This window comes from Plectropomus leopardus, chromosome 2, assembly GCF_008729295.1.
Source record: "Plectropomus leopardus isolate mb chromosome 2, YSFRI_Pleo_2.0, whole genome shotgun sequence".
Taxonomy (NCBI): Eukaryota; Metazoa; Chordata; class Actinopteri; order Perciformes; family Serranidae; genus Plectropomus; species Plectropomus leopardus.
In genome coordinates, this window is record NC_056464.1 from 33747756 (window position 1) to 33775547 (window position 27792).

The following is a 27792-nucleotide window of genomic DNA, read 5'->3' on the forward strand; positions in this document are numbered from 1 at the left end:
AAGTACTGAAATGGAAGCACAACAATGTACTGCTGTGGAGGGGTCAGCAAAAATAATGTATTTTAGCAACCTAAAAAAACAATATAATTTTAAGTGTTTGCTATATTGGGAATATTTTCAATGCTTTATCGTGGCTTCAGGCAGCCATTGCTGACAAGGAACTGAAGCCCTTATAACATTCTCTTCAAAGCCAGAGTCCATTGAGAAAAATGGTGATTTCACATCACTGAACACAGGAGCTACTGGTTTATCGCTGCCTCTATTAGTTATTTCGCTTCTGTTGTGTGACTTTGGTGTTTTAAGAGTCAGTTTGGATTTACCAATGTCACATAAAAACACAAACTAACTGCAACAGTAGACCAGCAGCTGCCATGTTCAGCGAGCTATAATGACTAAATGAGATTATTTTTCTGTCTTTTTGCCTTTATTTAGATAGGACAGCAAGCGTGAAAAGGGGAGAGAGAGAGAGAGGGTGACAGGCAGCAAAGGGCCGAGGTTGGACTCGAACCCACGGCTCCTGCAGTGAGGACATAGACTCTGTGCAGTCGAGCTACTGGGCACCCCTAAAATGACTGTTTTTGTCAAAAGAGTCTGGTTGCTTTGACAACAGAAGAGATGGCGAACTGAAGCTGTTAACAGTCAGAAAAGGCTGTCTGCAGAAAGGAAAAGCAGTAAAAATACTCTGCATATAGTGTATACTTAAACCGATATGGATTTTTTAGGGAGTTTTTGTAGGTGGCTAAAATTTATTTTGCTGTTGTTTGCTGTTTCCCAAACTGTATATGAGCAGCATCTACTGTATGTTATACACTGACTATGGATACCTCATATAACCCAACTTTATAAGATCTGAACCATTAACCATCTTTGTCACAACATAAAATTGCAATTTGAAACATAAACAAAGTTTCAACATATCCACTTAACGCATAAATGTGACCTGTACATGGTTTGAAGACACGTACAATGCCAACTTTTGATCTGGCCATTGGGCCCACAAATAACTCTGTTGGAAGCACTGAGATCAGTGATTGTGCTGTTGTCAAGCAACTTCTGAAAAGAGCCTTTTTACCGGAGTGCTAAAACATTACAACTAGCTGTCTGCTGATACCTCTAAAAGAACAACAAAAACCCCCGTCAGCAACATGCAACGCAGCTCCTTTTCCTCTGTAAACAACAGGGATGTGTGTTCAGTAAAGGCAGGTCCCTGGTGGACAAACAGCATGGTGTATCTTTAACAGCAACTCACCGATGGGGCTGGTTTCCCTCCTTTCGCGGTGCAGACGAGAGTGAAATTCTGGGCTTGGTATCGACTGAATGGGGCTGGAGTGTTCTCTGCCACCACTGATATGTTGTTTGGAGGCGCTGTGGAGGACAGGAAGAAAGCTTTGAGAATCAATACCTCAAAGCATTTGATGGACACAAAATGCAACCTCAGATATTCCGAAACTGTTAGAAAACATCCGCTTTAACTTGCTCAGAGAAATCTGGGAGTTATTTTGTGATGAAATGCAGGGTTAGGGTTATACATGCACTGGCAATACTGACAGCAGAGTACGAGCAGGGAAGTGAGAGCTGAGAACGCTGAGCAATGCGTCTGTACCCAGATGTTTCAGAAAAAAAAAATGAGCAAAACAAACCTCCAGACCTGCTTTATCTATTTAAACGCAAGTACCTGCCGAGGGTATCTCCACTTAAAATGGTAACTGAACGGTTGGGACAATGTGTTCAAAACTCCCCAGGGCTCATGTGAGTCGGATGAGGCTGATAAGGTAGAAAATCTCATACATATCATATCACTAACCCTCCGTCTGAATCTCTCCAGGGATCCCAGTAAGTATGTCATGGCAGCGTAAAGAGAAAACATGTGAGCAAGACTTCACAGTATTATACAGGAGCACAGGGAGGAGAAGGAGGTAATGAATGGAAATCTCCCACATCCCCCGGAAAATCAGCTGTTCAACATGCAGCCCTACTCGAGTCCTTGTATGGTGGCTTAAATATGAATGTGAATACTTCATAGACCATATTGTGGCTGTTTCAGGGAAATATCAACAAGCAAGTTTTAACCGGCAACACTGCAGCAGATGATGGCCAGCTGCACAAGGACCACTTGAATTTTGATGAGCACTGCCGAGTATCAAAGGCACTTTTCACAACATTAGCTGAAGAGGATTTAAGATGCAGAGGTTTTCATGTGATCTGTATATCGACATGTCTTCTCTTTATGAGGATTTTCTTGCACCATTGTGCATAGGCATTGAATAGTCATCTGGCGCATTGTTTCCCTCCAGATTTGGCGGCGGACTGTTTTAAGAACACTTCAGTTGGCCCGAGTTTTAATCAGAAAGAGAGGCGTTTATAAAAATCTGTCAAGGACTGGGTGAGAGAAGCATGTCTTTAGAAAGTTATGAATTCATGGCTAAGAAAGGACACTTCACCAATTTTCAGCCAGCTCTGTATCAAACTATGTGTAAATGAACAATAGTCAACTTTCTCTTATAAGCACAAAGACCTCCCTGCTTATCTCTCAGCTCAAATCAGCTATTTTGGTTACCTCTAGGAGGTTGCAATAAATGTACAAGCCCCTAGGAACAGCACTTAGCGGCCAAACATGGAATTACAACACCTGGGTCTGGTACATGATACCATGGGTCCCAAAAGACTTCTCCCAAAGATTTACACTGTAAAAGAGACATCTGTAAATCAGTGGATACATTTTTTTGAGCATCACAATTACTATATCAAGTTCTCTTTATACATCCATGGTGTAAAGACAGCAGTGGTTGCTCAAACTACAGATTGTACTTCCACAATTTGGACATGGACACAAAGAGTATAGGGAACAAACCTCAGATCAAACTGAAAAACAAGGCAGTGTTGATCACACATGAACCAAGATTCTGTTACTGTATTGCCCATTTCTTGCCTAAAAAGTCTTCAGAAACATATTTTAGTGTACTGTTTAGCTGTAATAGGAGAGTTTGTGAACAAGCAGTGGGCGTCACACTGTTTCTTGTATTGTGAAAATGAAGGCTGAAAAAATTGATATTAAACAGTAAAACTAAGCAGTGATGAACAAAGATTCTGTTACTGCGTTGTCTGGTCCTCGCTCTCAAATGTTTGCAGAAACATATTTTTGCTTATTGTGAAACTGAGATCATTACCTGCCGGCCATATTGTTTCCTGTGTCAAAACGAGTAGGCGACCCATCAGCTCGCTCACCATAACTACACAATTATCCCATTTTGCTCCTTGGTCCAGAAGTGGAAGCCCTGAGCAAAATGGTAAGTTGGCATTTAGTTAGTCATTATGTTTAAGCTTTAAAGAGAGAGGTAGTTAAAGTTAGGTTAAGGGATACATCTCATCGCTGTTAGGGTGAATCATGTCTTTATGTCTAAAGAACAAAGTAAATAAAGGGGATTGATGCTGTCTTTGACCTCATTTTTATTCACTGCAATATCACTTTACAGCAGGATTTAATGTTCTTAATGTTCCTAATTTTCGTTATGTCATAAGGGGGACGGGGGAGGGTCTACATGGATTTCTGATATTTTATTTTTATTCCGTAAATCTTTTAATCTGGGACGCACTCTGTGCTTAAGCTTTATAAGTGCTATATAAATAAAGATGATGATGATGACTATTATTATAATTATTATTATCAAATAACAGTCCTGTTGGTGGGTGAAAGGGGGTTGCAAAATGTAGGCTTCAAACAGAATGTGGCTGCAGCTACACGTCTCTTCAAAACCAACCAAACTGGCGTTACCTCCCAGTGGGAGCATTTATTTATCTGGTGTGGCGCAGTGCATTTTGGAGGTTGTAGGGTTTTTTTTCCTCTTGAGCAAAAGCAAATACCACAGCCTTTTTTCCTGTTTTCACTGATCATGAAGAACCAATTTAAAAGTATTTGCCTCTCTCGACTGCACAGATGGCAGCGTTTAATGAAAAGGCCATCCTTTCAGCAGTGAAATGCTTCTTTAAGGTGATACAGTGATTCAACAAGAAAGGTCATGCAGCGAACAGTGTCTCTTTCAGGTGTCACTTAAATCTATCAAGCGGTTTTAAACAGACATGCCACAGAAATTAATTGATTAAAGGTGGGGGTGTGGGTAGGAGGGGATTTAGCTGCTGGTCTGGGCGCCTCTGTGTTTCCACACCTCTTAATTGCTTATTGATGGGATTCATATGGTAGTAAATTAACCTTAGAACACTCCATTAGCTTACTGACAAGCCCGTCTCAACCTGGCATATGATAAGCTGTCAGAGGTGTCTGTTCCTGACCAATCATTCACAAGTACCTGACACAGAAGCCGTGTCAAGTGGTGAAGTGCCTCCAGTATACAGTGAAGTTGCTCCAATATGCAGAGCACATAATGAGACAATAAAAAGCAAAACAATCTAACTTTATAGATTTATAATATTGATTGCGTTATTCCATAAAATACATTCTATTGCGTAAAAGCTTGCTGGAGTCCAGTAAATATATTCCTAACATCATCGTCAATTTTTTTTTTGTCCACAAAGTGCTCCAAGTGCTGCTGCACTATGCAGTAAAAAATTATGATTCATTTTCACAATATTAGCAGCTGTAAACGCAAAGAGATCAGGAGAGTTTCGCAGCAATCTGCAGGGAGTTTTAACACACCCAACCACATGCATTTAATTTAGACAAAGCTAATCTCATGAAATCCAATTTTATTAGATTAAAAATAATTACTGTCAAATTGCAGGTTTCCACATGACTGATAAGTATTGATAATCCCCTGACAAGTACTTATCCAATGCACCAATAAAGAGATGCTTTGTTTGGTTAGAATAAACTCACTAACACAACCTTCTGCACATTGATTTGGGTTTCTGCCCTGTGGGTGAATGGCCACCTAATGGGAGTCAAAGCCAGAGACTGCAATAAGCCTTGGTGAAATATTTGACACGATAAAAGAACAAGACCTCCTGTGCACAGCTCACTATTTGCAAACACAACAACCCTGTACAGGATTAAGATGGTTGTCTGTGATGATGGAGTCTAAGCCTTTCATACCTCATTTAATTGCAGCTCTCTCATCGCCCACTTGTGAAAGGTTGAGCTAATTTCTTCCCTTGTTTTTTTGTGCTGCAGTTCTTTGTTTTACGCTGTCTGTCGGGCTTTTTAAATGGGGGCGTCTGCCTCTCAGTGTGAACTGAGGCCTGCATATCAATCATTTAAAAACGACGGATAAATAATTAAATGTCTTTCTTGACAAGGTTACTGTCTGGTATGCTATTGCTGATATAGAGCTCGCACAATACAGGGAGAGAAAAACATATGAATCAAAATGCATAAAAAAGCTGCCAAAGTTAAGTTTGCTAAACAATGTGTAGAAGTCTAGGGGAAAAAAATATCAAAAGCAAAGAAACTTTTGCATGGAAAAGTAAAACAATAAAAATAAAAAAAATCCAATATCTTTGACATTCTTCTGGAGGTTTCTTTAAAAACTCAAAGATTCAAGTACAGATATAAAAATTCCAAATCCGCCCTGCACCATCTCTCCTATTCCTTTATATAATAAAAACTGCACAGCTACACAATGTACAGGCAGAATTGTTTCTGCTCTGTGTGTCTGACATTGAGATTGCCACACATGATTTTTTCCTTTCTCTCCTCAGAATTGATTGAAATGTTTTGTGCTGTGTGTATTAGTGCTTATGGCTTAAGAGAGAGAAAAAGGCTTTTATATGACTATGTCCAATTTCAGTGTTTTTCATGTTTTCACTTTCCTCTTTAGGCTGAGCCATTTTGCCAAACTCATGGGCTCATGGAACTCTTTCAAAACTCGTTCTGATAAATACTCATCAGCAGTGGCCCCCAGATGTTTGTCATGGATTGGCCTGATGAGCCCACTGAAAATCAAGGGGCGGCACACCAGAACTAAAAGTCATAAATGAATTTTGGGAACTTGCAAATGCTTTTGAATTTTAGGTTTGTTAAAAATATAATGCAGATGGGTATGTACAATTCATGGACGTATTTAATTTTTTCACTGTTGTATTTCGCTTTTTTTGGATGAATGTATTGTTGTTATAACAATTTTCATACTACAGACACTGTGAAGGCACATTTTCCAATAGGACAAAAAAGGCTATCCTCTCCTATCCTAAAGCTTTGTTGATATATTGACTAGGATGACAGAAAACTTTTCTTTTTTTCAGTTTATATTATCCATTTATTTTATTTTCCAGGTTGATGAAAGCAGTACCATAAGTTGTTTTTATCCTCATTTGTGTTTTACTTGTTGGGTAGATAATTGATCTGTAGATCTGTTCAAAGCTAATCTGATCAGACTGATGAATAAGGGGAGCACCCTCTGCCAATGAATGCAAAGTTGTTTTTCTATTTTGCTTGTTTTAAGGGGGAAAAGAGGCCTGCAGTCCCCTGAGCCACTCCACCTTTTTCCAATTTTCAGAGTTCCTTTGCACACCGCTGCATTAAAAGCAGCATGTACTTCCTTTTGTCCCTGGTAGTGCTGCTGTGCCAGTTACTTCAATAATGATCTCTCCCTCTATTTCTCATTCATCACCTTCTTCTTGTTCTATATCCTCAAGCACCATTACCATGCTATCTTTGCATAAAAAGAAAAAAGAAACAACCTGCAAATGGGACTGGTGAATGTGCAGAACAGGAGCATGTTTAATGCTCCCGATAGACTGCTTTCCTTGGCCTCATAATTAAGGGATTTAGAGCTCTGGAGACAGCTGGACTCACAAGAAACACTCCCAACATCCCCTAGTACTAAGCACCCTGGCCTCGGGTCCACATCTCCAGGGGTTTATTTATAGTGGATAAAGGTGGTGGTGGTTTGTGTGTGTGTATGTGTGTGTGTGTGTGTGTGTGTGTGTGTGTGTGTGTGTGTGTGGGAGAGGATGGCAAAGTGTGGGCAGCAAGGTCATCCTCAGCTTACTTTTACTGACAGTAATTCTGTGATAAATATTAGAAGAAGCCATACTTTTTTATCGTGGGCCCAAAGTAATCAATATGGACTTTGAATTGTTTCACAAAGCTTAATGATTCACTTCTCAGTGTAATCTAAATCACTGCTGTATTTTCTTGTCAAATTGTTATTCTGACAGCTGAAGAAACACGTCTATAACAAGAACTGAATTTGTAACATTTTCTACTTTGTTCTGACATGTGTTATTTGGATATGTATGCATGTGTTTATCTCTTTTCTGTGTTAGCCCTCTAAGACAGGTGACCTGTGCAAGTTCTACACAATTGGCAGCCCACAGAAAAAGGACGCCAATGGGGAAGTGTTAAAAACCGCGGTTCCTTGAACGGCTGCTTGAGGCTGGCTCCAAAACTGAGTAAATCTCCACAGGACCCCATCTTAAAATGCCTAACTTTACAGCAGAAATAAACATGTTTACAGCCTGGTACAATAAAGTTTTAGTTGCTATACAGGGTTCTCACACATTTTCATGGACAAAATTTTAAAACTTTTCCTTTACTTTTCAGGGAGCCATAATACTTTTTGTCTTGCACCTCTTGCCCAGTCTTTTTGCTGATGCCAAAAGCTGCTTTCTGCTGGGATATGATATGATGCTGAGTGGGGTCAGTTTGTAATGCGGCCGGACAGAGCCTTTTGTGGAGTTATGATATGCTGTCAGATGGCAGCTGGCACGGCAGTATGATACATGAATGGGCAGCATCAGTTGATAGCTGGACGGCGTCAGGTTGAAATGCTTCTGGTAACAGCGTAGCACAAGAAGCTGGAAGGCCCCTTTAGGGTGGGCGGGTTCAACAAACACCGGACTTTCACCTGGGAACCAGTATTCGCTTCCCATATCAATGTCGGGCCAAACGGAGATGTTTTTTCCGAAACCTACGAACTTGCTTTTGTTGCCTTGTATATGCTTGTGCTGATGTCCTAGCATTAGTTGCGACATCCCAGATGCAAGTGGATACCTAAAGCATAATATGTAGACGACAATTTGGCATGAGAACGTGTTGCCAGGATCCACCCCCCTGCTCCTCCACTGCTCCAACCTCTGTCCCCAAAACAAAATGGTGATGACCAGACTCGAGGCTTTAAACAAGACCCCATAAACCAATGGGTGACATGACAGTAGCTATGCCCATTATTTATACAGTCGATGGTTCTACACTGTCTCTCACCCAGTGCATGCTGGGATAGGCTGGAGCCCACTGTATAAGCAGGTGCTGAAAATGAAGGGAGCAACTAAAAATCGTTTCAAAGTGTTCCAGTAATCTCATTAATGACACTACTGGTTAAGTTTCAAATGAGTTGATACCAACAGGTGAAAGCTGGCTAACCTAACTAGCAGCTAGTCTTTGTCCGAAAATTAAAGCAGAAGTCAATTTCAATATGCAATCAGAAAAGAAACATTCATACAATTAGTTAGTAGAGGTTTTCAGTGTCAGATGGCTCACAATTACCTGCTATTGCTGCTTTTTTCTACCATATGTGGATGCATGCCATTTAGTCAGAATGCTCCACTGAAGAGATTTGCTCTTAATAAAGCTTTCAAACACTAACTTCCATCAGCAGTTGCAAGGTTGGTAATTTATTTGATTTTTTTTTCAAAACTAAAAGGGAGTATATTTTACTTTTGTGTAGTAAAAACAGTGAATACAATAAGGCCCAGAGCTCGGCATATCCCTGTGTGTCGAGGATACGTGGTTGTATTTTTTAAACTGCTTTGAAACAGGGCCTTGAGGTGACACAGTGTCATCAATATGCAAAACAATTTCATGTCTGAATTTGGAGAGCTTCTTTAGAGATGAAATTGGAAATAATAGCGCAGACAGAAAGAGACACAAGTGGACCCTGAAGAACATCTAAAAAGTATTTCCCTCCTCTTAGAGCCAGAGGGACAATATCACACTGTGACTCTGATGCGCAGATCTGTAACAAAAGCCAGCAAGAGAATACAGATGGAGGGAGAGGAGAGGCTGGGAAATGTGTTAACGTGATGCAGTGCACTTTGCAGGACTCTATCTTCTACCTCCATGGCAGAAAATGTTTATTAACCCTTTAGAGAGACTTTTTTGTGAATTCTCCTCCACAGGGGGGTCGGAGGTCATGGCAAGCTACAGAGCAGCAACCCTAGAGCTACCTAGGATAGAATTACCTGGTCAGACACACTTGTGCTGAGCAGATGCTAATGCCAGCTGACTCAGGTGCTTGAACCTGTTTATTCCAGCTGAAGAAAATTCTCACTATACCATCCAACCTATTCAGATTTCCACCGCACGTGTTATGCACCAACATGTGAGGATCTGAAGTCTTTTTCCTTTTTTGTTGTCATACACTGTATAACTCATTCCCTTACCAATATGGAGTGAAATGGAATATAATATATTAAGTATATTTTCTTCATTGCATAATCACCTGAAAATAAGAATTGTTGTGTTTTTGTTTGCTTTGGAATGAGCCGTTTATATCTACATAAGGAGCTGGCATAGACTGTATATAAAGATGGACGACAATCTCCACCTACGCCCACCAGGCCTCCCAGGAAGTGCGTTTTTATAGTGGCCAAAGAGCGGTACTGCAATTTCCGGGTCCGTCACATGAAGCCAGTGGGCCCAAAATTACTTTTTCCCATTGATTTACATTGGGAAATCATTGGATACATTTTTTTGAGTATCACAACCCCCATACCGCTCTTCCTGAGGTTTCTTCCTCTTTTTTTCCCCGTTACAGGGGTTCTTTTTGGGGAGTTTTTCCTTGGGTGATGTGAGGGTCTAAGGGCAGAGGGATGTCGTACACTGTAAAGCCCTCTGAGGCAAACCTTGTTTTGTGATAATGGGCTATATAAATAAAACTGACTTGACTTGACATGAAATGACATGTTTCACTAGGATTTAATCCATTTGGTCTGGTCTAAAAGAGCCACAAGATTTAATTATTTTAACCCTATTCAAGCTAGCAGAGTGCTAAAACTTAGGTTGGCTGCTGGATCAGTGGGAGTTGGCCACTCTTGGTCGCACTTTATAGTATTTGATGGCCATAAGCCTCTAGTGCGCCTGCTGGGTAATCTGGGTAATTTCATATGCTGGAGTTGAAAAATCTTGACTTCATACATCCATGACGCCCACTGTACAAAAATGAAGCCAAAATATCCCAGATACAGCCACTGCCTTCTTGTGCTGATGACCTCATTTGAAGCCAGAGTCTACCAGCAGTGAGTTCGAGTTCCCTATAAATGAACTCATCTGACCAATCGGAAGCGACACCATTGGCCACGAGCAACCGACTGACACACACAGCTGTGAGTCATGATATTTAATCCCCATTTTATAGCATCATATAGCCAAATGAACACTTGAACACAAATCAGTGTGATAAGAGCTACCTTCAATGACAGACACCATCTTTGGAAAAAAAGTATTTGATGTGTAGTTTGATCTTTTAGTTTGGCCCTGCCCAATTCGCTGACATTGAGTGGGCGGGGTTTATGACCTGTACTGCAGCTAGCCACCAGGGGGCGTTGTTTTGGCCTCACTTTGAGGGAGCTGTCATGTCGCACATTTTTACATACAATCAGTACAACAGTCTCGGGGAGCAGGTCTTTGCTCATGGTGTCCGCCATGTTGCACCACAATATTTCTATAACAAAAAAGGTCAGCACACAATAGCAGGTGCTGGACTAGTGGCCTGTCCGCGGCTCGCTCACCACATTTGGAAAAACACTGAGTATGTTTATGCACAAAATAGTCCAGTTTTTGCACTTAAATGCTGTTTACATGGCTACTGAAAATGAATATTCTACCACTACTCCTGCTTTACATGTAGCCGTGCATACATCCACCTGCATCAAATTCAGAATATTTTCATATTCTGAATAATAGAGGAATAATGGTGTGTGTCTAACCATAGCCAATGATATGTAACGTGAAGCTTCTTTATTTAGTGTTTTAAACAGTTTTAATCACCTGGTCCTATTGTTTTGGAGAGGAAGAGACCTCTGCAGACAACTGAGAGCCCAATAAAAGTCTCTTAAAGCATGAACACTGAAGGAAACCTAACCAAGAATTCACGCTTGGCAAATGGGAGAAGTTTCAGTTAGTTGCTGAAAACCTCACTGCTAGATGCCACTAAATCCTACACACTGCTTCTTTAAGTGTTCACAGTAGGAACAAGCCACTTTCAAAAGGACAATGGAAACTTCAGAGTAAAGGCTGCACATCACTCAGCTGCCCTTAATGTGAATTGTAATCGGTCCTAAACACAAAGGCGCAAGTAAGAGGTTAAACATGAAGAGTGGGAACAGAAATGCCACATTACTGCAAATTAAGCAACTGGAAATTCAAAAATGTCAATTTAATTGACTCTTTCACCTAATATCCATCCCAGTGGTGTCTGGAATGAAGTTAATTGGACCCTTCCCGAGCCAGTCCTATGATCTCAACTTTACTCGTAAGCTTGAGGATATGATTCTGGCATCCAAAAAATCAAAACAAATTTTACACTGCCAGCTCTTGGCAATGCACACTACATATGCCCCACTGCTGCTTGATTCCTGCTCCAAGGCTAAGTTTGGTCCTAACGGAGAGGTAGATGTAAATTCATATTTGTGTGAAGACACATACACGTGCATGTGAAACGGGATTTCCTATGGGGGAGAAACATACATGCATCCCAGGCTGAGTTAAGCTGAGTGAAACATAAAACACTGCCAAAGTGCTTATATCCCTTATTTTGAGAAGTCACACAGTTGGACGGAGTATGATTGTGGCAGTGGGGGAGATAGAAGGCAGCCCGAAAAACAATCAAAGTTAAGTCCTCTCAAGAGGAGAAAAAAAAGTCATGTTGAAATGAGCGCTGGCACGAGTCCCCGGTACCTAATTCTGCTCCTTTTATTCCCCGGCACGAGAAGCACCATGAGATAAAAGACACTGAAATGCTTTTTAATCACTTTTCTATTGTGCTTTTAGCATTTGCATTTACACTCCACCCTGTTAATTTGCATGGGTTATTACTGTGCTGTCAGCTCATATCACATCCTCCCGCCCCGGCGCACCAGCCAGCGGTGGCTGGTTGCAAAGAGAGGGAGACTCTGGTGGCTGTCAGGAAGAGGAAGGGGGATGAAACACAGAGACAAAAGCTTGTGTCACGTTGAACAAGTTCCCCAGTTCTGAAGCCCATTAATCATACCGATGTTGTTGAAAATACAGTGAGCACATATACTACATGTCAGTGCGCTCGCTTCTGTCTGCGTGTTTAAGAGAGTGAGAAATGCATTTCTTGTCATTGGAAACATATGGTTTCATTGATGCATTGCTGAGCTGTCTAGAAAGTGGCCTCTCAAGTGGACAGAATATTGTTGTCTAAGAGATATGCACCACCCACATGCACATAATACACAACGCTATTCAGAGCTAAGGGTTCATATATAGCTTTCACTGAAAAATAGGAGGAAAATTATACACATGAAAAGAATCTTTCACAATCTAAAGAGAATGATTTGGCAGCTTAGGCACAATTGTGCTTTTTTTCCGTCGCTCTGTTCCCATACGATAGGAAATGCGATATGTCATGGCTGTATATGGCTCAGTCTCTCCGCAGGCTGTCGCTCTCTGAGGGTAAACCAGGCTTGGACTTACAGCTTTGTGCTTATAATGAGGACAAGGGGGACAGAAGAGAGGATTTTGCCAGCACAGTTTGAAGGCTTGGTTGAGACAGGACAAAAGGCAAAGCCTTTTTTTATTTTTTGTCTCCCAAATAGCAGACAGTGGCAGATGGGACTTACCCTGTACCCAGCCCAGCATCAATTATGCTGTGACTGGCACCCTCAACTCCAAAGTCCGTTTTTTTTTTTGCTTAAGGGCAGGGGTTTAGGGTCGGCAATCTGTTACAATTTGGCCCTTTTACCTCCAGCCCTCTCCCGCCTCGCCAATCCCCCTTTTGGCAGCTTTGCAATTCACGAGGCAGTGACATGGACGCACCTTTGAGGTCCCCAGTGCCTTGGGCGTCACAGGAAAATTTCTTGATCAGTATGAGTGTGAAGCCAGGTTTTTATTTTTTCATTTTTATGACACCTAATTTACAGACCAAGGGGGTAAAATGAGACTGTAAAGTTATATGAGGCCAAAGAGAGTCACTCGAGGTGTTGAAGTATCCATCATTCAATTCTCAGTTCGGGCCCCTGCCCAAATGATCAATCCCCAAAGAAGTCTTTGAGAAAATCTACATCAAATGCCTGCAGCCAGACGGCCACAAGCTCCACAAATGTCGATATAGTATACACAGCATTCAGGGACAGGGAGGAGAATTCATATTTCACGCTGACATGTAGGGGTTGTTGATGAGGCACTTATGACCAAGACAAATGGGTGACCATGCGTCAGGGGTTTTGCTTTTCAAAATGGACAAAAAATTCAACAGAATGACTTTCATCACCTTGACATGTTTAACCTGCTCTGGGCACTTGTTTATGTGTGTTTTTAAGGAAAAACTGTCACTTATCATCAATTATCACATCTTTAAATACACAAATAATATCTATTTTGTGCAGTGTGGTGTGAGATGTGGTTTACTGATGACAAATAACATCCTTAACGCTTTGTGATCTTTTAAAAGCCTCCTGTGGTTTCATTGCACGATTCAGAGATCTGCATGCTGTTTTAGTGAAAATGCATCTGATCAAATAAAACAGCTACATTTTAAGCTTCTAAACTTCTAAGCTTCAGAGAGTCAGTGACAAATACTAAAATTGCCATCATTCTGGCACACAGTACAAAAGCAATAATTTCCCTGGCTATTACATCCATCAGCAGTTGAAGTAATTTTAAATTTCATCTCATGTCTTTTTCTCTTTTTTCTCATCACACATTTTCCGGAAAAAACAAATTTTCCTTCTGATATCAAGCAACAACATTTGAAGCTGAAAAATGAAGCCAACATTGAAGTGCAAAAAATTGCAGTTCCTCAAATGGCCACTTGAAGCTGGCTCTAAAAGTGAGTCAGTCCCCATTGACCCCCATGAAAATGCCAAACTTTACAGCAGAAATAATCATGTTTACAGCCTGAAACAAAAAACATGGTTTTGGACTCCACAGCTTTTTTCAAAATTCATGACAACTGTACAGGGGTAAGTTTTAATATAACACCTGTTTCAATGTTGTTATTGCTCAAAGTTAGGAATAATTAAGGGCCTGGCAGCTTTGAGTAAAAGATGGGTGTTGCATATTGACAAGTCACTAACACGGTACGAATGTTGGTAGGTAACCACGGCATGACTCCAGATTCACAGAGTATAGGTGTAGCCACGGTCATTACTACTTCAGTGTGTCAGTTCATGAAAGTTAATTTTGGTCACCTGAAAACATCTTGTTTAGCTTGTAGTCAAACTTAATGACTCTTTAAGGAGTCGGGTATTCAGTTTTTCTGGTAAGCACATTTGGTTTTAATGGTCTTTTAGCCTGTTTTTTTGCTGTTTTTAGTTTGTGTTTTTGCAAGCAAACATTAGCATTACCTTTAGAGCTTTATCACAGCTAGAATTAGCTTTATCACAGTTGAACAGAGATTGGAAATGCAATGATCCTACCAAGCTAGCAGCAAATGTTAACATTAGCATTAGCTTTATCACAGTTAACCACAGATAAGAAATGCGATGAGTCTACCAAGCTAGCAGAAAGCGTTAGGGTTAGCTCGAACTCCCCATCAAAACATAGTCACTTCTCATTACTTCTGGCAAGACATGTATAACTGCAGATGTAACTGAATCACACACAACACATCATAAAAAAACGTGCCCACCACTAGTACAAAACCAAGCCACCAATGCAACGGTTATTTAACCTCGAAACACTGCCACATTCTAGTAAACAAAAATGAGCCCAAATGTAGCAATAATCCTCTTTATAATTCATTAGGCATTACATGAAGACGTGATTAACCTTATAAATAGCAAGATGTTAGCGTAACCATCACCTTTACTCTAACCTTAACCAACTCTCTTTTAACATAACACTTCATAGTTGGCTACTTTTTTCCAGGGTTTTGCTTATGGACAAAGGAGCACAAGCAGAAGCTTCTGGTTTCTGGCAACAGCCAGAATGCTGATGATGACTACACTGGCAGAACATAGAGTATACATAAGTAGAAAAAACAACATACAATGTACAAAACACAGTATACATAATATTAGTGCAACCTCCTCATGTATGACTCATCCAGCTCACAGGATTCATGTCAAGCAGTTAATCATCTCAATATAATTTCTTGATTGCACAAGAGTCATTCTTTTTGTGCATTTTAGTGAAGAGCTGCTAGTTATCTTTGAGTTTGTGAGAAGTGTTACATGCCTGAGAGACAGCTTTTCAAAGTAAGTAGTCTTTGAACATTATTCAGAGCTCTAAATTCATACCCCATGAAAAACAGTGGGCACCATCATTTATTCATTTTCATACTGTTTTGAAGTGCATATGTACTTGCTAAGTACATGTGTGCTTCAAAAATGTGTTTATATTTAGATGTTGAGAGATGATTTACAGCAACAGTTATTTGATGTGTTTGAGGCAGTGCTACTAGTCAATTCTTAAAACTGAACTAAAAAAGTAATTTGGCAGATGCTGATGTATTGGTATGTTCTCTTTCTACCTTGCAGCACACAGGAGCTGCCAAGTGTTTTATTCAAAGAAAAGAAGAGGGTCATTGTGGTCATGTTAAACTACCTTTAACCAAGAAAAACTTCATCTTTCTTGGTTATTGTGATTCTCTCACTTCTGTCTTGTTTTATTTTCCCTTGTTTTTGCAGCCAACACATACAACTTAAACTCAAACTGGCTCCATCTGGCCATGAGCACTTGTTCCCGACTGTTTTTGGATATAAATAATGCCAAAAGAATGTACCATTCACTGAAAAAGTGCCCAGGAGCGGTATTGTGCCAATCACCCACCAACTCATGTCACATTCTTACAGTGATATTCCATGCAATCACACCTAAACTGTACCAGCACTTTTTTTTAAATGCTCTTGGCATTTTTTGCCTCTATTGAGTAGTTGGCAGTGTAGTAAACAACAGGAACAACGGGAGTTGGTGATGACATGAGACTAAGTCATTTAGTCACTTGTGGTGATGGACAGTTTCGGGTAGTTCTTGCAGGTTTCTACATTAGAAACTGCAAAAAGAGACAAAATGTTTTCCTCAAATGAACAGTACATAAACCACCAGCACTACTCCTAAAATCATATTATTGAAATGTGTATCAAAGTAATTCTGTTAAATGTAACTGTGTTGTCACTGATTTAAAGATGAAAACTTAAAATTACTTTGGTGGTACAGGAAAGCCTCTGTACATCTCACTGTTTAAACCATGACTTATCATGACTAACCTATGTCAAATCTTCACTCTTAAAGGGACAGTTTACCCCAAAATAAAAATACATATTTTTCCTCTTACCTGTAGTTCTACTTATTAATCTAGATTGTTCTTGTGTCTGCCTTTTATTAACATTTTATGTCTACCACTATTGTTATATGTTATGTTATTGGTTCTATTAATGTTGCTGTGCATTTTGATTTGTGATAATGGGCTTTATAAATAAAATTGAATTTAATAGAAAATTGTTTTTTTTCTGCAATATTAAGGAACTGTAGATAGCACTTGGCTTGTGGTGCTCAAAGTGGCAAACTATCCATTTGGAAAATTCAGCAGCAATGTCTCTTTCCATAAATCATGACCCGGTTACTCAAGATAATCCACAGACCTTGTTGTGAGCAGTTTCATGTAGACACTATTTTCTGTCCACTGAATTACACCCACCAACCATATCAGCCTGCAGAAGGAAGCGTGCATCTACTCATGAAGAGAGGCAGATGCTTGTGACAAGGCGAGATGTAAATATTAATGGCAGAGGCAGATGTACTTTGGCAGAGAGAAAATAGTTCCTACATCAAACTGCTCAAAACAATGTCTGTGGATTATCTGGAGTAACTGGGTAATGATTTCTGGAAAAACACATTACTGTTGAGTTTTTAAATGTATTTTTTTGGTGCTTTGAGCACCACAAGCCAAGTGCCATCTTGGTCCATTTTATTAGAGAGAAGGCATCTCTGTCTCCAACATTCAGTTGCTTACATTACAGCAATCTTGACTAATAAATAGCACTGTGGGTAGCAGGGGAAACATGTATTTTTTTATTTTGGGGTGAACTGTCCCTTTAAGCCAGTTTTCAGACCTGTTAATACCATTCACATCTGTCTAACATTCTTTATGCTTTGTTCTGCCACTGCAAAGCATTATATTATCCATATTCTCCGTGCTGACTGCAAACAAAGACATCTCCATATAAAAGGCTTTAAAGCCGGGTCAGTAATTAGCTAACGGTTGAAAAAGATTTGATGTAGAAAGACAAATGCAAAGACGCTACCAAATGCAGTGTGTGCTCCATAGTGTCAGTCAATTCCTCAGGGACACGGGCAGAATGGGAATGTTTGAAGTGTCTAACTTCACACATTAAAGGGATAAAAAGGTTTATCAAGTGTGAATAATATCCCTTGTGTTGCATTTGAATGATGAGTTCTTTCTGGTGAGTAATCCACTCTGAAAAGAATCAGAACTTATAGCTGGTGGCGTGTTTCAACAATGTTCATTATAGGGTGCAGCACATTAAAGCTCTTAATGGGGCTGGACATTTCTTGCACTATTGTAAAGTATGCTATACTGAGCAAGTATTGTTAAACGTAATGATGTACAAAAGTCCTGCATTAGTCTTGTAGGAGCTGTGTGACACTCATATAGTATTTCTGTATTGTGTTACACTTAAAAGAACTCTGCTTGTAAAGCTAAAATATGTGACTTTCCACATAAAGCAGGTTGCTCTGCTGTAAAAACCACAAAAATCTAAACGCCTAATCTTTGAGTACAAGTGGACGTTTGTGCCAAATTTAAGGAAATTTCGCCAAGGCGTTCTTGACATATCGGGTTCAGAAGAATGTGATGGACGTGAGGTAGAAGTGACTTTACCTTTGATCTATGACCACCAAAATTGAAAGAGTTTATCCCAGACCTTTGTGCAAAATTTGAGGAAATTCCTTCAAGGCATCCGGTTCATAAGAATGGGACGCACATAAGATCACACTGACTTTGACCTTTGACACCAAAATCTAACCACTTTTTCCTTGAGTCCAAGTGAAGTCTTGTGCCAAATTTGATGGAATTTACTCAAGGTGCTCTTAAGATATCATGTTCACAAGAATGGGATAGACATAAGGCAGAGTGACTTTGACCTTTAAACACAAAAAACTAAGCAATTTATCCTTGAGTCCAGAAGAACATTTATGCCAAATTTGAGGAAATTCCCTCGAGGTGTTCTTGAGATATGTTGTTCACAAGAATGAGCTGGACTTAAGGTCAAGGTGACCTTGACCTTTGACCACTACAATCTAATCACTTCATCCTTGAGTCCAAATGGACGTTTATGCCAAATTTAAAGAAATTCCCTTAAGGCATTCTTGACATATACCAATCACAAGAATGGGATGGACATAAGGTACAAGTGACATTAACCTTTAACTACTAAAATTCAAACAGTTTATCCCTGACTCCGAGGGGATGTGTGCTCCAAATACTGTTCACGAGAATAAGAATATAAGGACATCCCGAAAACATACTGCCTTGAGCCATGAGTGCTGCCAGCACAAAGGCATAAAAACATTGTGGATACCAGATATAGTACATTTTTTCTATTATTGCGCTACATGTTTGTTATTGCACTATATATGTGTACCTTGTCTTGTATCTTGTTATGTGGCTGTTTTTGTATCTGGTTGTTTGTTTCTCTTGTTCATTCTCTTGTTTTGCACTGGAGACATGGAAAACTCAATTTTGCTCCTCTATGTAGTGTACTCCACTGTATATAGATGGACGACAATAACGTCTCTCTTATCCCTTTTATCTTATCTCTTATATATGTCTTGAAAGCTTTATTCTTTCAGGACCCTATTTTAACAGTGCAAGTGAAACAGGAGCGAAGACGTAGTTTTTGGGCGCATAGACTAGGTGAGTGTCTCCAGGAGCACCTGCTATTTTGGTTTGTGTATGTGCAGCAACATGAAGTGCAAAAAGGATGGTTGATGTGGAATATAACTTGGACTCTCACATCAGTGGTCTTGTAGCTCTGAACGGCTTTACCAATCACAGGGAAGCATGACAACAAAAGTTCAACATTGTTGTCTAAATGGTGCAGAGCAGCACGACATGAACACACGGCACCACAAATCTGCAGCCGGAGGCAGATGGCGTGAGACTTTATTTGATTTGTACAATCATGAAATAAATAGATAATGAAAAATTCTGAGGAAGCCGATGATGAAGCCACATGAATCTGGGGCTATATCAGCTTTAATTCTACTGATTCTCATGTCTTAAATGGTTGCATTAGATAAAAAGTGAAACAACATTAACACTGTTGAGAATAAAACAGATGGCAATTTTGCTATGTGAAATTTTGAAAGGAGGGAAAAACGCACAGGATTGATGAGCTGCTGTAATCCAGCGTCTCTCGCAAAAACAACAGAATATCAAGTAATACTGTAAAATTCTGTCAAGGTGTTTTTAAAATATTGCTTTAACAAGAACGAGACAGATGAGGTCACAATGACATTGACCTTTGATCTATAATCACCAAAATCTAATCAGTTCATCCTTGAGTCCAAGTTGGCATTTGTGTTAAATTTCAAGAAATTATTAATTAAGAAATTTAAGAAATTAAGTTATAACAAGAAACTTCTTTTGCCAGGCTTTTAAGAGTAAAGCAGAGCAAAGTTAAACAAACAAAATATAAGGTGATATTGATAAGATGCCGATTTAGAACAACCTCGACAGCAGCATTTTGTCTGTAACGCTCGCAAAAGTGTAGTTATTTCTCCTCATTGGTTTCGGCGCACCATTTGACAACCACATGACAACAGTTTGGCTAAACAAGTCCCAATGTAGTGCTCAACAGTTGTTATGTATTTTTTCTTAAAAAAAAAAAAAGTTTCATGTCTTGATGCCAGACGAATCAGCAAACTCGTACTCAGAAGAGTGGGCAGATTTAAAGGTCTGGATGCAGGCAAAATTAATAGAGCTCTAGTGAAGCAGATCGGCTGAGTTTTGAGTGTTAAACTCTTTTTATGAGTAACACTCACTCCCAGCTGCCTCTCTTTGAACTTGTTTTTCTGTTTGGGGATTTTTTTAAAGCTGGTTTTAGGAAAATATGATTAAGAATCAAAAGTGGATGGGAAGGATTGTGGATGATTTTTTTCTTTTTTTGTTGAGTGTAATATTATGACCACCCTCAGGTGTTTGGACTGACTATATTCTGTTATGTCCATTGAAAGAGGCATACTTGGCACACCTGTATTTTCTCAACTTCATTACTGTGGTGCATCTATCAATATTTACTGGGCCTGGCAAATATTATGACTGACATTCACACTCCTCCTCACAGAAAGATAAAATCCACAAACCAAAGTTGATTTAATTTCTCAGAGGACTAAGCCTAGCCCGTTGATCCAGGCACTTTCCGCAGCTTCTTCTTGTCATACAACTGTTTTGTTGATCTTATCTTTTTGTTTGTTTGTCTGTGTCAGAGGCGATTACGTGAAGCACTACAATGATCCAAATCAGAAGCCGGAGATAAATACCTCCTATTTGCACTGTATTATACTCGGGAAAGGTTGGATGAAAATGTTTTTTTCAAACAGTCCAATATATGAATAATCAGTGTGCAGAACTGCTTGAAATCCTGTTCCAGAAAAAAGTTCCCTCCACACCTGACATTTTTAACTTGATCTCTCACTCATTAAAACTGTAACTTTGCATTTTAAAAGAACCCATAATGACAGAATAAATAGAAAAAAGGACGAATGAAAGAATGAGTGAATGACTGAATGCATAAATGAATGAGCAAATCAATGCATGAATGAACAATCATAACATCCCGGCACTTTCTACATGTGATACAAATGGAAATCCACCATTAGCATGGAAATGACATTTGATTACTTCACGGTGACATAATACATCTCCAATTCCTAAATATTCATGAATGCATTGGTTTTGATTTTGGCCGTAGAAAATATTAGATTTACGTAGGGGCTGAAAACATCTCTCATTCTCAAAATAAATTGAACTCTCGTGGTGCAGCAAATCTTTTCAAGCTAGAAATGATGACTAACATCCTGGTGATCCCGGCCTCCCTCTGTGCCATGAAGAAATCCTGTTTTCAACTTCCAGCTTCTAAACTTTTGATAATTAATTCAATGTACTGTCAAGCATCTGAAAAAAGCCAGTGCTGAATGTTTTAACACCAAAGTACATATCTTTTGGCATATTTCACTATACAGATGAATTGTTCCCTGCCCGTATTTCTCATTTTTTGCCCATTTTGACAATTGAATCTTTGAACGCAGCAGTTCAGAGAATTTGTCACAACATCCCGTGGCAGCTAATTCCATCACATAATCGCAGCCAAAAATCCCATTTTCTACTCGAGCTATTTCACACTCAGCAGATTGGCAAACGTTCTCAATTAAATCTGAAGCTTTTGCTTGGAGACATGATGGGGTTTGTTTCAAGGATGCCTTTAATTGCTAAACTAGTTAGAAATTTCATTGACATTCCAAGGGTGATGACAGACATTGAAATGACCGGCGTTTGTAACACTGAAGGATCAGGCTGGGAAATGTGTGAAGCACTTATGAGAGTGACAATGACAAACTAAAAGCCTTGTTAAGAGTCAATGCATGCCCTGTTTTGTGCCTGCACGGTCTATCCATAATAATAGTAAAACGCTATGTAATATTCCATTCAGCTATATACTGTGTAGTAAATCCTAAGTAAAATGAGGACAAAAACGGGATGAACTATAAAGTCATGGTCTGGGGTTTGATTTATGGGTTGTGGCCCTTGTTAAAGGCAGGTTAAGCAATTGTTCCATGCTGCACTACACCTGCCGCCTCAGATTCACTGTATAATGATCCTGTTCCCAATATTCCGCGGCAGGGGAAGACCTCTACGGCTCGATATGAGACGACACAGAGACAGAAAAAGACTGACCTCATGCCTGGTGCATGCTGCATTCAAGGGTCATGAATTTGCAATTTCATGCTTTCATATTAACTGCACATGTAGAGAGCCACTTCATCGCAGCACCCTGCTGCCTGAGGTTTTGATTACAGCTTTCCTCGAGGACCTCACCAGTTTCCCATACGGCAGGCTATAATTAGGATGACCAGATTGCTCTGATTCACCCTGGAAATTGCTCTCATTCAGCCTGGAGTTTGGCCTGCTCAAGTGTGTTTGTATTCATGTGTGTGGATGTATTTTGTGTCAGTGTGTGCCTACATTTGCAGAATACATATATATGCATGTGTCTCTACTTATTGATGCAAGTATCCATCAGTTTGATAGTGTGTGCAGGTGTGTATTGTGGTTATGCATGTTGTAATTATTTTGCATTCGGGCTCACATTTCACCCTTTCTGCCCAAACAAAAGAGAAGATGTGGAAATGTGCTGCTATTGTTGTCTAAAATGGAACTTCTGAATAGCTGCTACAGGGTTTTTCCCAAACAGAATTTTAAAATAGTCCCATTCAAAAACACTTCGAAATCATGGTAGGAAAGGTTCCCAGTAAGGTACAGTGTTTATGTATACTTCATTTTTAGCCAGGAAAGAAAAACAACTCTTTACTACAGTTTTTCTAAAGTGGGGGTGCAGGCCACTGAAGGGGCTATGTGAGATTTTTCAAAAGATATCAGTCATGCATAATTCCTTAAATAGTTATACTAGAATAAGTTGAATTAAAAAATCAAGACACAACATAGACTGACATCAGTGATTGTAACGTGTGGTAAGCTGTCAAGTATGTAAGGATCATTATTACTAAATAACTTCAATTCCGCTCATTTGCCCCTGTTGAGAGCTTTCTTTATGTGACCATTTTTGTTTTGATAAACGTATACATTTCTGATGCTGAAGGAGTGACTGATGAGTAGACTAGTAATGCATAATGACGGCTACTGAAGCTACGTATCCTCCAAAACCAGTGCTATTCCAGAATGCTCCGAAACTCCCATGCCCTATTCCAGGGTTTTATCAAGACATATCTGAAAATAATTTAGTAATCAGTGGCCGTCTTTGTAGTTGGCCATCTGTGTAATAAACTACACACACACACGGGAAAAAGAACCTTTCATGGAAGCATCATCCCTTTTTTCATGTTTTGTACACACTAACTAATGTGACATTAATGTAGCATTACATCCATCTACTTGTCATCAGTATGAGTGAGACAGGAATAAACAAATTTACTGTCATGACCTTGTTATGATGAGAAATGTGAAGGACACGATCTCAATTAGCACTGCATATTCTGTTTATATATTATAAACTAAATCCGCTCAATGACCTGCAGATTGCACTCAACAAATATCTTTTTTCATCATTTTAGCAACCTTGTTGTTTTTACTTTGTTTAACACAGATACATTTGATAATTAAAAGCAAAGATCTATAAAACATACCGAGCCTTTATAAAAGTTAATCTCTGTGAAAACTGTTTTTTAAAAAAAGTGTTTTAAAGTTTCTCCCTGAATCTGTACAAGGTCGATATCAGTTATTGAAGAAGCTTCAATAAATGAAGGCCATGCATCATAAAGAGAATGTCAGTCGAGTTATATTGGGTAAAACGTGAATGCCTGCACACTGCGCCAAGTCTAAAGATTCTGGCGTTTTTTTACTGTCTCAAAACCACATTTGGGGGAAAAAAGCAAGTAGCAGCACTTTTGAGTGTGGCAGGATTTCGAATGGTCTATGCTCTATGATTCTTTAATCAAGCTCAGATGAGGAAACATGCCTGCTACTGACAAACTAATCCACATTTCTAGCTGGAGCTTTTAAATGAGCTGTTTTACATGTAAAAATTGTTGGATTTAGTAAATGCTCAGATTCGTGGTCATATAGAGGGACTGTGGGGATTTTTGTTCAAACCAAACTGAAGCTTAAGAGTCAGCAGTGATGTGTGCTAATCAGGAAAAAAAAGGGTCTGCTATGGTACCACAACTGTAATTTCTGACTGGAAAAACTCCCCATTTTCTTGACAGATGTATGTATGCAAACCAATCACATTTTTATAACGTCTATGTCAGTGAAAAACGGAGTGTTTTGCTAATATTTAGATGATTTATTTGCAATTCAACTCATTGCTGAGGAGGCACAACATTTCCCAAAGTCGCTCGAGCGCAAAACTGATGCACAAGCATCCATATCTTTTCTTTCAAGGAAACAATATTACACTATCATGATAACTGAAAGTGGCAAATGAAGTATTTTCCGAAGAGCTCATTTACAGTGATTGACAGACCGACCAATCAAACCCTGGCTGCACCAGTGTAATATGCATGATCAACTACTATTATTGACTGCTGAGTAATTCGGGATTTCACATTTCCGCTCTAATACGGCATTGACTGAAACTTCTATACAAAGCACACTGCAGTCAAAACAATGATGGATTCATGAACTGTTTACTCAAAGAGCAAATCTCTTAAGAGACTGAAGCCGATTCATTAGAGCCCCAAATGGTCGAGATTAGTGCCGCGCAAGCTCTTATTTCTGTTAGGCTTACAGTATTATCATGTTGATGTCACGTGTAGAACTATAGTCTAGGCATTAATAATGTGGCACTTGAGAGAGCTGGAAAAATCCAAGGGCAAAGTTGTCAAACAATGACAATGATTCATGGTTCCTAATGTGAAAATTAAAATGAGGAATTAAATGCTAAATTCAAACGGAGTCACGCAAGGCAGAAAACTGCTGCCACACTTCTCCCCGTGGGTTCAAACATTAACCCTCTGAGACCTGGATCTACATCACTTTCCTTGTGCTGCATTCAGATGCCTTTCACAAGTACTTAAACCTTCACGACCTGAGGAAATCGGTTTAATTTCATTTAAAAACATGGGGAAAAAAGGCAATGAGGAACTTGGCAAGAAATGTCTCACACTCTGCAAGAAATGATTAGATTTAGATAATGATTTTTTAAAAAGCAAAGGAAAAATGTCTAGAGAACTAGATTTATAATTATCATAGTTATATATTTATTTATTGTTGCTCAGAATTATATATATATATATATATTTTTTATATATAATTTTTAGGCAGTTTTTTTTTTCAGGTCATTTCCATTTTGTTGTTGTTTTTTTCTCTCACCTTAAAAATATCTGAATAAAAATGGGTTCTATGGTTACCCTCCAGTCCCCTTTTCACTTGAGAAGGATTGCTCTCAGTGAATTTTTTGTTCCTTACAATCAATGTACTCCTACAAATGTAAGCTATTATTTCTCTTTTCGAGCAAAAGGACAACAAGCCCATTTGAAGAACAATGAATAGCATAATATATGTATATAAATTAGAGTGAAAAGCAATACGTTTTCAACTTTTCAATTCTACCCCCACAAAGTTATCATAAACCAGCATGTAGCTCCTTCTGTCTCACATTGACATAATTAAAACTTGCGTAGAAGACTTCTGAAAATTTAGTGATGTCTTTTGGTTTTGGTGTGCTACCCCAAGATTTTCAGTGTTCCCATCTGTCCACCAATCTTAAAAAAAATCTGTTGGCTCCACTGAATAAAGGAATATGTTTTTCTTCAGACTGCTGAGGGCTCTCAAAAGAAGAGAAGCAAACGGATTAGTGCAATTTGATGAGACAATTAATATCCTGGTGCCAGAAGTGGGATATGTGGTTGCCAGTTTGTGTTTGGTGTGATACATTTTTTAGCTGAAACCACCACTCAGATGGTTTTTGGAACACTTATGATTGCCTTTTAACTCTATGGCAGCAGTATATGACTGATTTTATTCTGCTGACACATCCAGCTTTAAAATTGGACCAGGTGTCGAGCTGCTATTTGCCAGGAAACTCAATCTCTGGCCACACTTTTCTGTCCATGAACAACTGCATGTTGGATACACTGGGGTAATTTTAGATTCCTTTGGCCTTTACTTCCAAGGACAATGAGTATAAGTATGTGGTTGCTTCGTGATATCGCAGGTCTCCTCATATGTAGCAGCCACGACTTTGAAGGCGAAGACTGTCTATACCACATGTAAGAGATGTCATTACATACACATCTTTATGACCATCTAAATTTGACCTTTCAATGAGCTTTGCAAGGTCAGGTTTCTAGAAACTTTGTTACAGCGTTGATCTGAAAACAAGGCTTGCTTTTACGTGAAATACCCTGGCAAGAAGAGACATGACCCTCACTGAATCGTTTCACAAGGAAGAAGCATCACTTTAACTGAGCTAACACATCTGGCCGTGCTTGTCTTCATATCTGCAGAGTGGAGACACGGGCAGAGACAACCTCTTGTGTCCTGACAGAAACAGTCCAGCTATAATTGTAAGTCAGGTTGTGAGCCTGTTTCTATTCCACAGTCATTCAGTCACAATAGGATAGAACAAGAGAGAATATGCTCTCGGGCAAAGTCAAAGCCAGCAGCAGGAGGCAGCTGAGAGAGTCTTCATTATATGGAACAAGGAATCATTTATGGAGCACTGTTACTCTGTTCAGGGGCAATCTGACAAACATATTGACTTTGGCACACATGAGGTTGCAGATATCTCTGCACCTACTTTCCATTATGGCATAATTTGATTTAGGTGGAGCCTCAGCTCTGTAGCAGGCTCTCATTCTGGCACCCCATAAAATGTTGCATATCGTGCATTTCAAGAGGATATTTTTTTTACATGTTCAGAGAGAAATATGCAATGTGCATCACCAACTCTCCTTGAATGCAAAGTATGATATACATTGAGGTTTTTTTTTTTTAATGCATTAGCATTTTACCACTGCTCACATAATGAGATTATGACAGAATCCTCAGCAATGCATTATTTAAGAAATTGCCTGATTTTGAGTCTTTTCTGGCAGTCCAGCTGCTGCAGTGTGAAATTTACTGCCTGCTTTGTCTGTTTGATTTGAAAGCCATCCACCGGCCCACTTCAAGACTATATATCAATGCTGAACTCAACTTTAATATTTACCGAAGTGTAATGCATTCACTTGAAAAAGGAAACTGCTCTTTTGCATTAACCTTATTATCACAGATTTCCGACAAACGTTTTCCTGGAAAAAAAGAACTTTTACTTGTTTTTTTTAATTGGGAGAATTCTGAGAAATATTTTAATGAGAAAAAAATCTGCTCGTTTTCTGAATTAATGGGATAATGATCTTAATAATTTGTTTTGCATAAACGTATAAATAATAATAGTAAATCTTTTGAGAATATTATCTCAGAATTCTGAGAACTTTCAAGGAAAAATAATTTGCTTTTTTAAAAATTAACAGTATAATTATCTAAGAATTCTTAGACATGTTTTCATGGGGGGAAAATATTTTCACTGTTTTCTCAAATTAACAAGGTCATTTTTTTTGGTTTCTGGGAAAAGTTTTCATAGAAAAAACATCTGCCTTTTTTTCTTATTTATTTAAATAAGCAGATCATTATGTTAAAATTTTGAGAAAAGTTTTAATGGGAAGAAATCTGATCTTGTTTTTTCTGAATTAATGAGATTATGTCTTCTTTTTTTATCAGGGAGAGACTTTATGACATTGTTATCTCAGAAAAACGGAACAGATTTTGTTTTATTAAAACTATCCTTATAATTCTGGGATAATTATCTCTAAATTCAGAAAACTGAGTCAAATTGTTTTCATAAAAACATTTTTTCAGACTTCTTAGATAATTCTTTTATCAATTCAGAAAAAATGTTTCTTTTACACTC

General features: G+C 39.0%; 1 protein-coding gene across 2 annotated transcripts in view; it reads right to left on the minus strand.

Annotated features, from left to right (window-relative positions):
- igsf21a (immunoglobin superfamily, member 21a) overlaps positions 1–27792 on the minus strand; it is a 262796-nt gene that overhangs the window by 49954 nt on the left and 185050 nt on the right. For both annotated transcript variants that reach the window (XM_042497548.1, XM_042497540.1), the window contains exon 5: positions 1250–1365. In XM_042497548.1, the coding sequence (XP_042353482.1) occupies positions 1250–1365 (116 nt within the window). The remainder of the gene's footprint in view (positions 1–1249; positions 1366–27792) is intronic.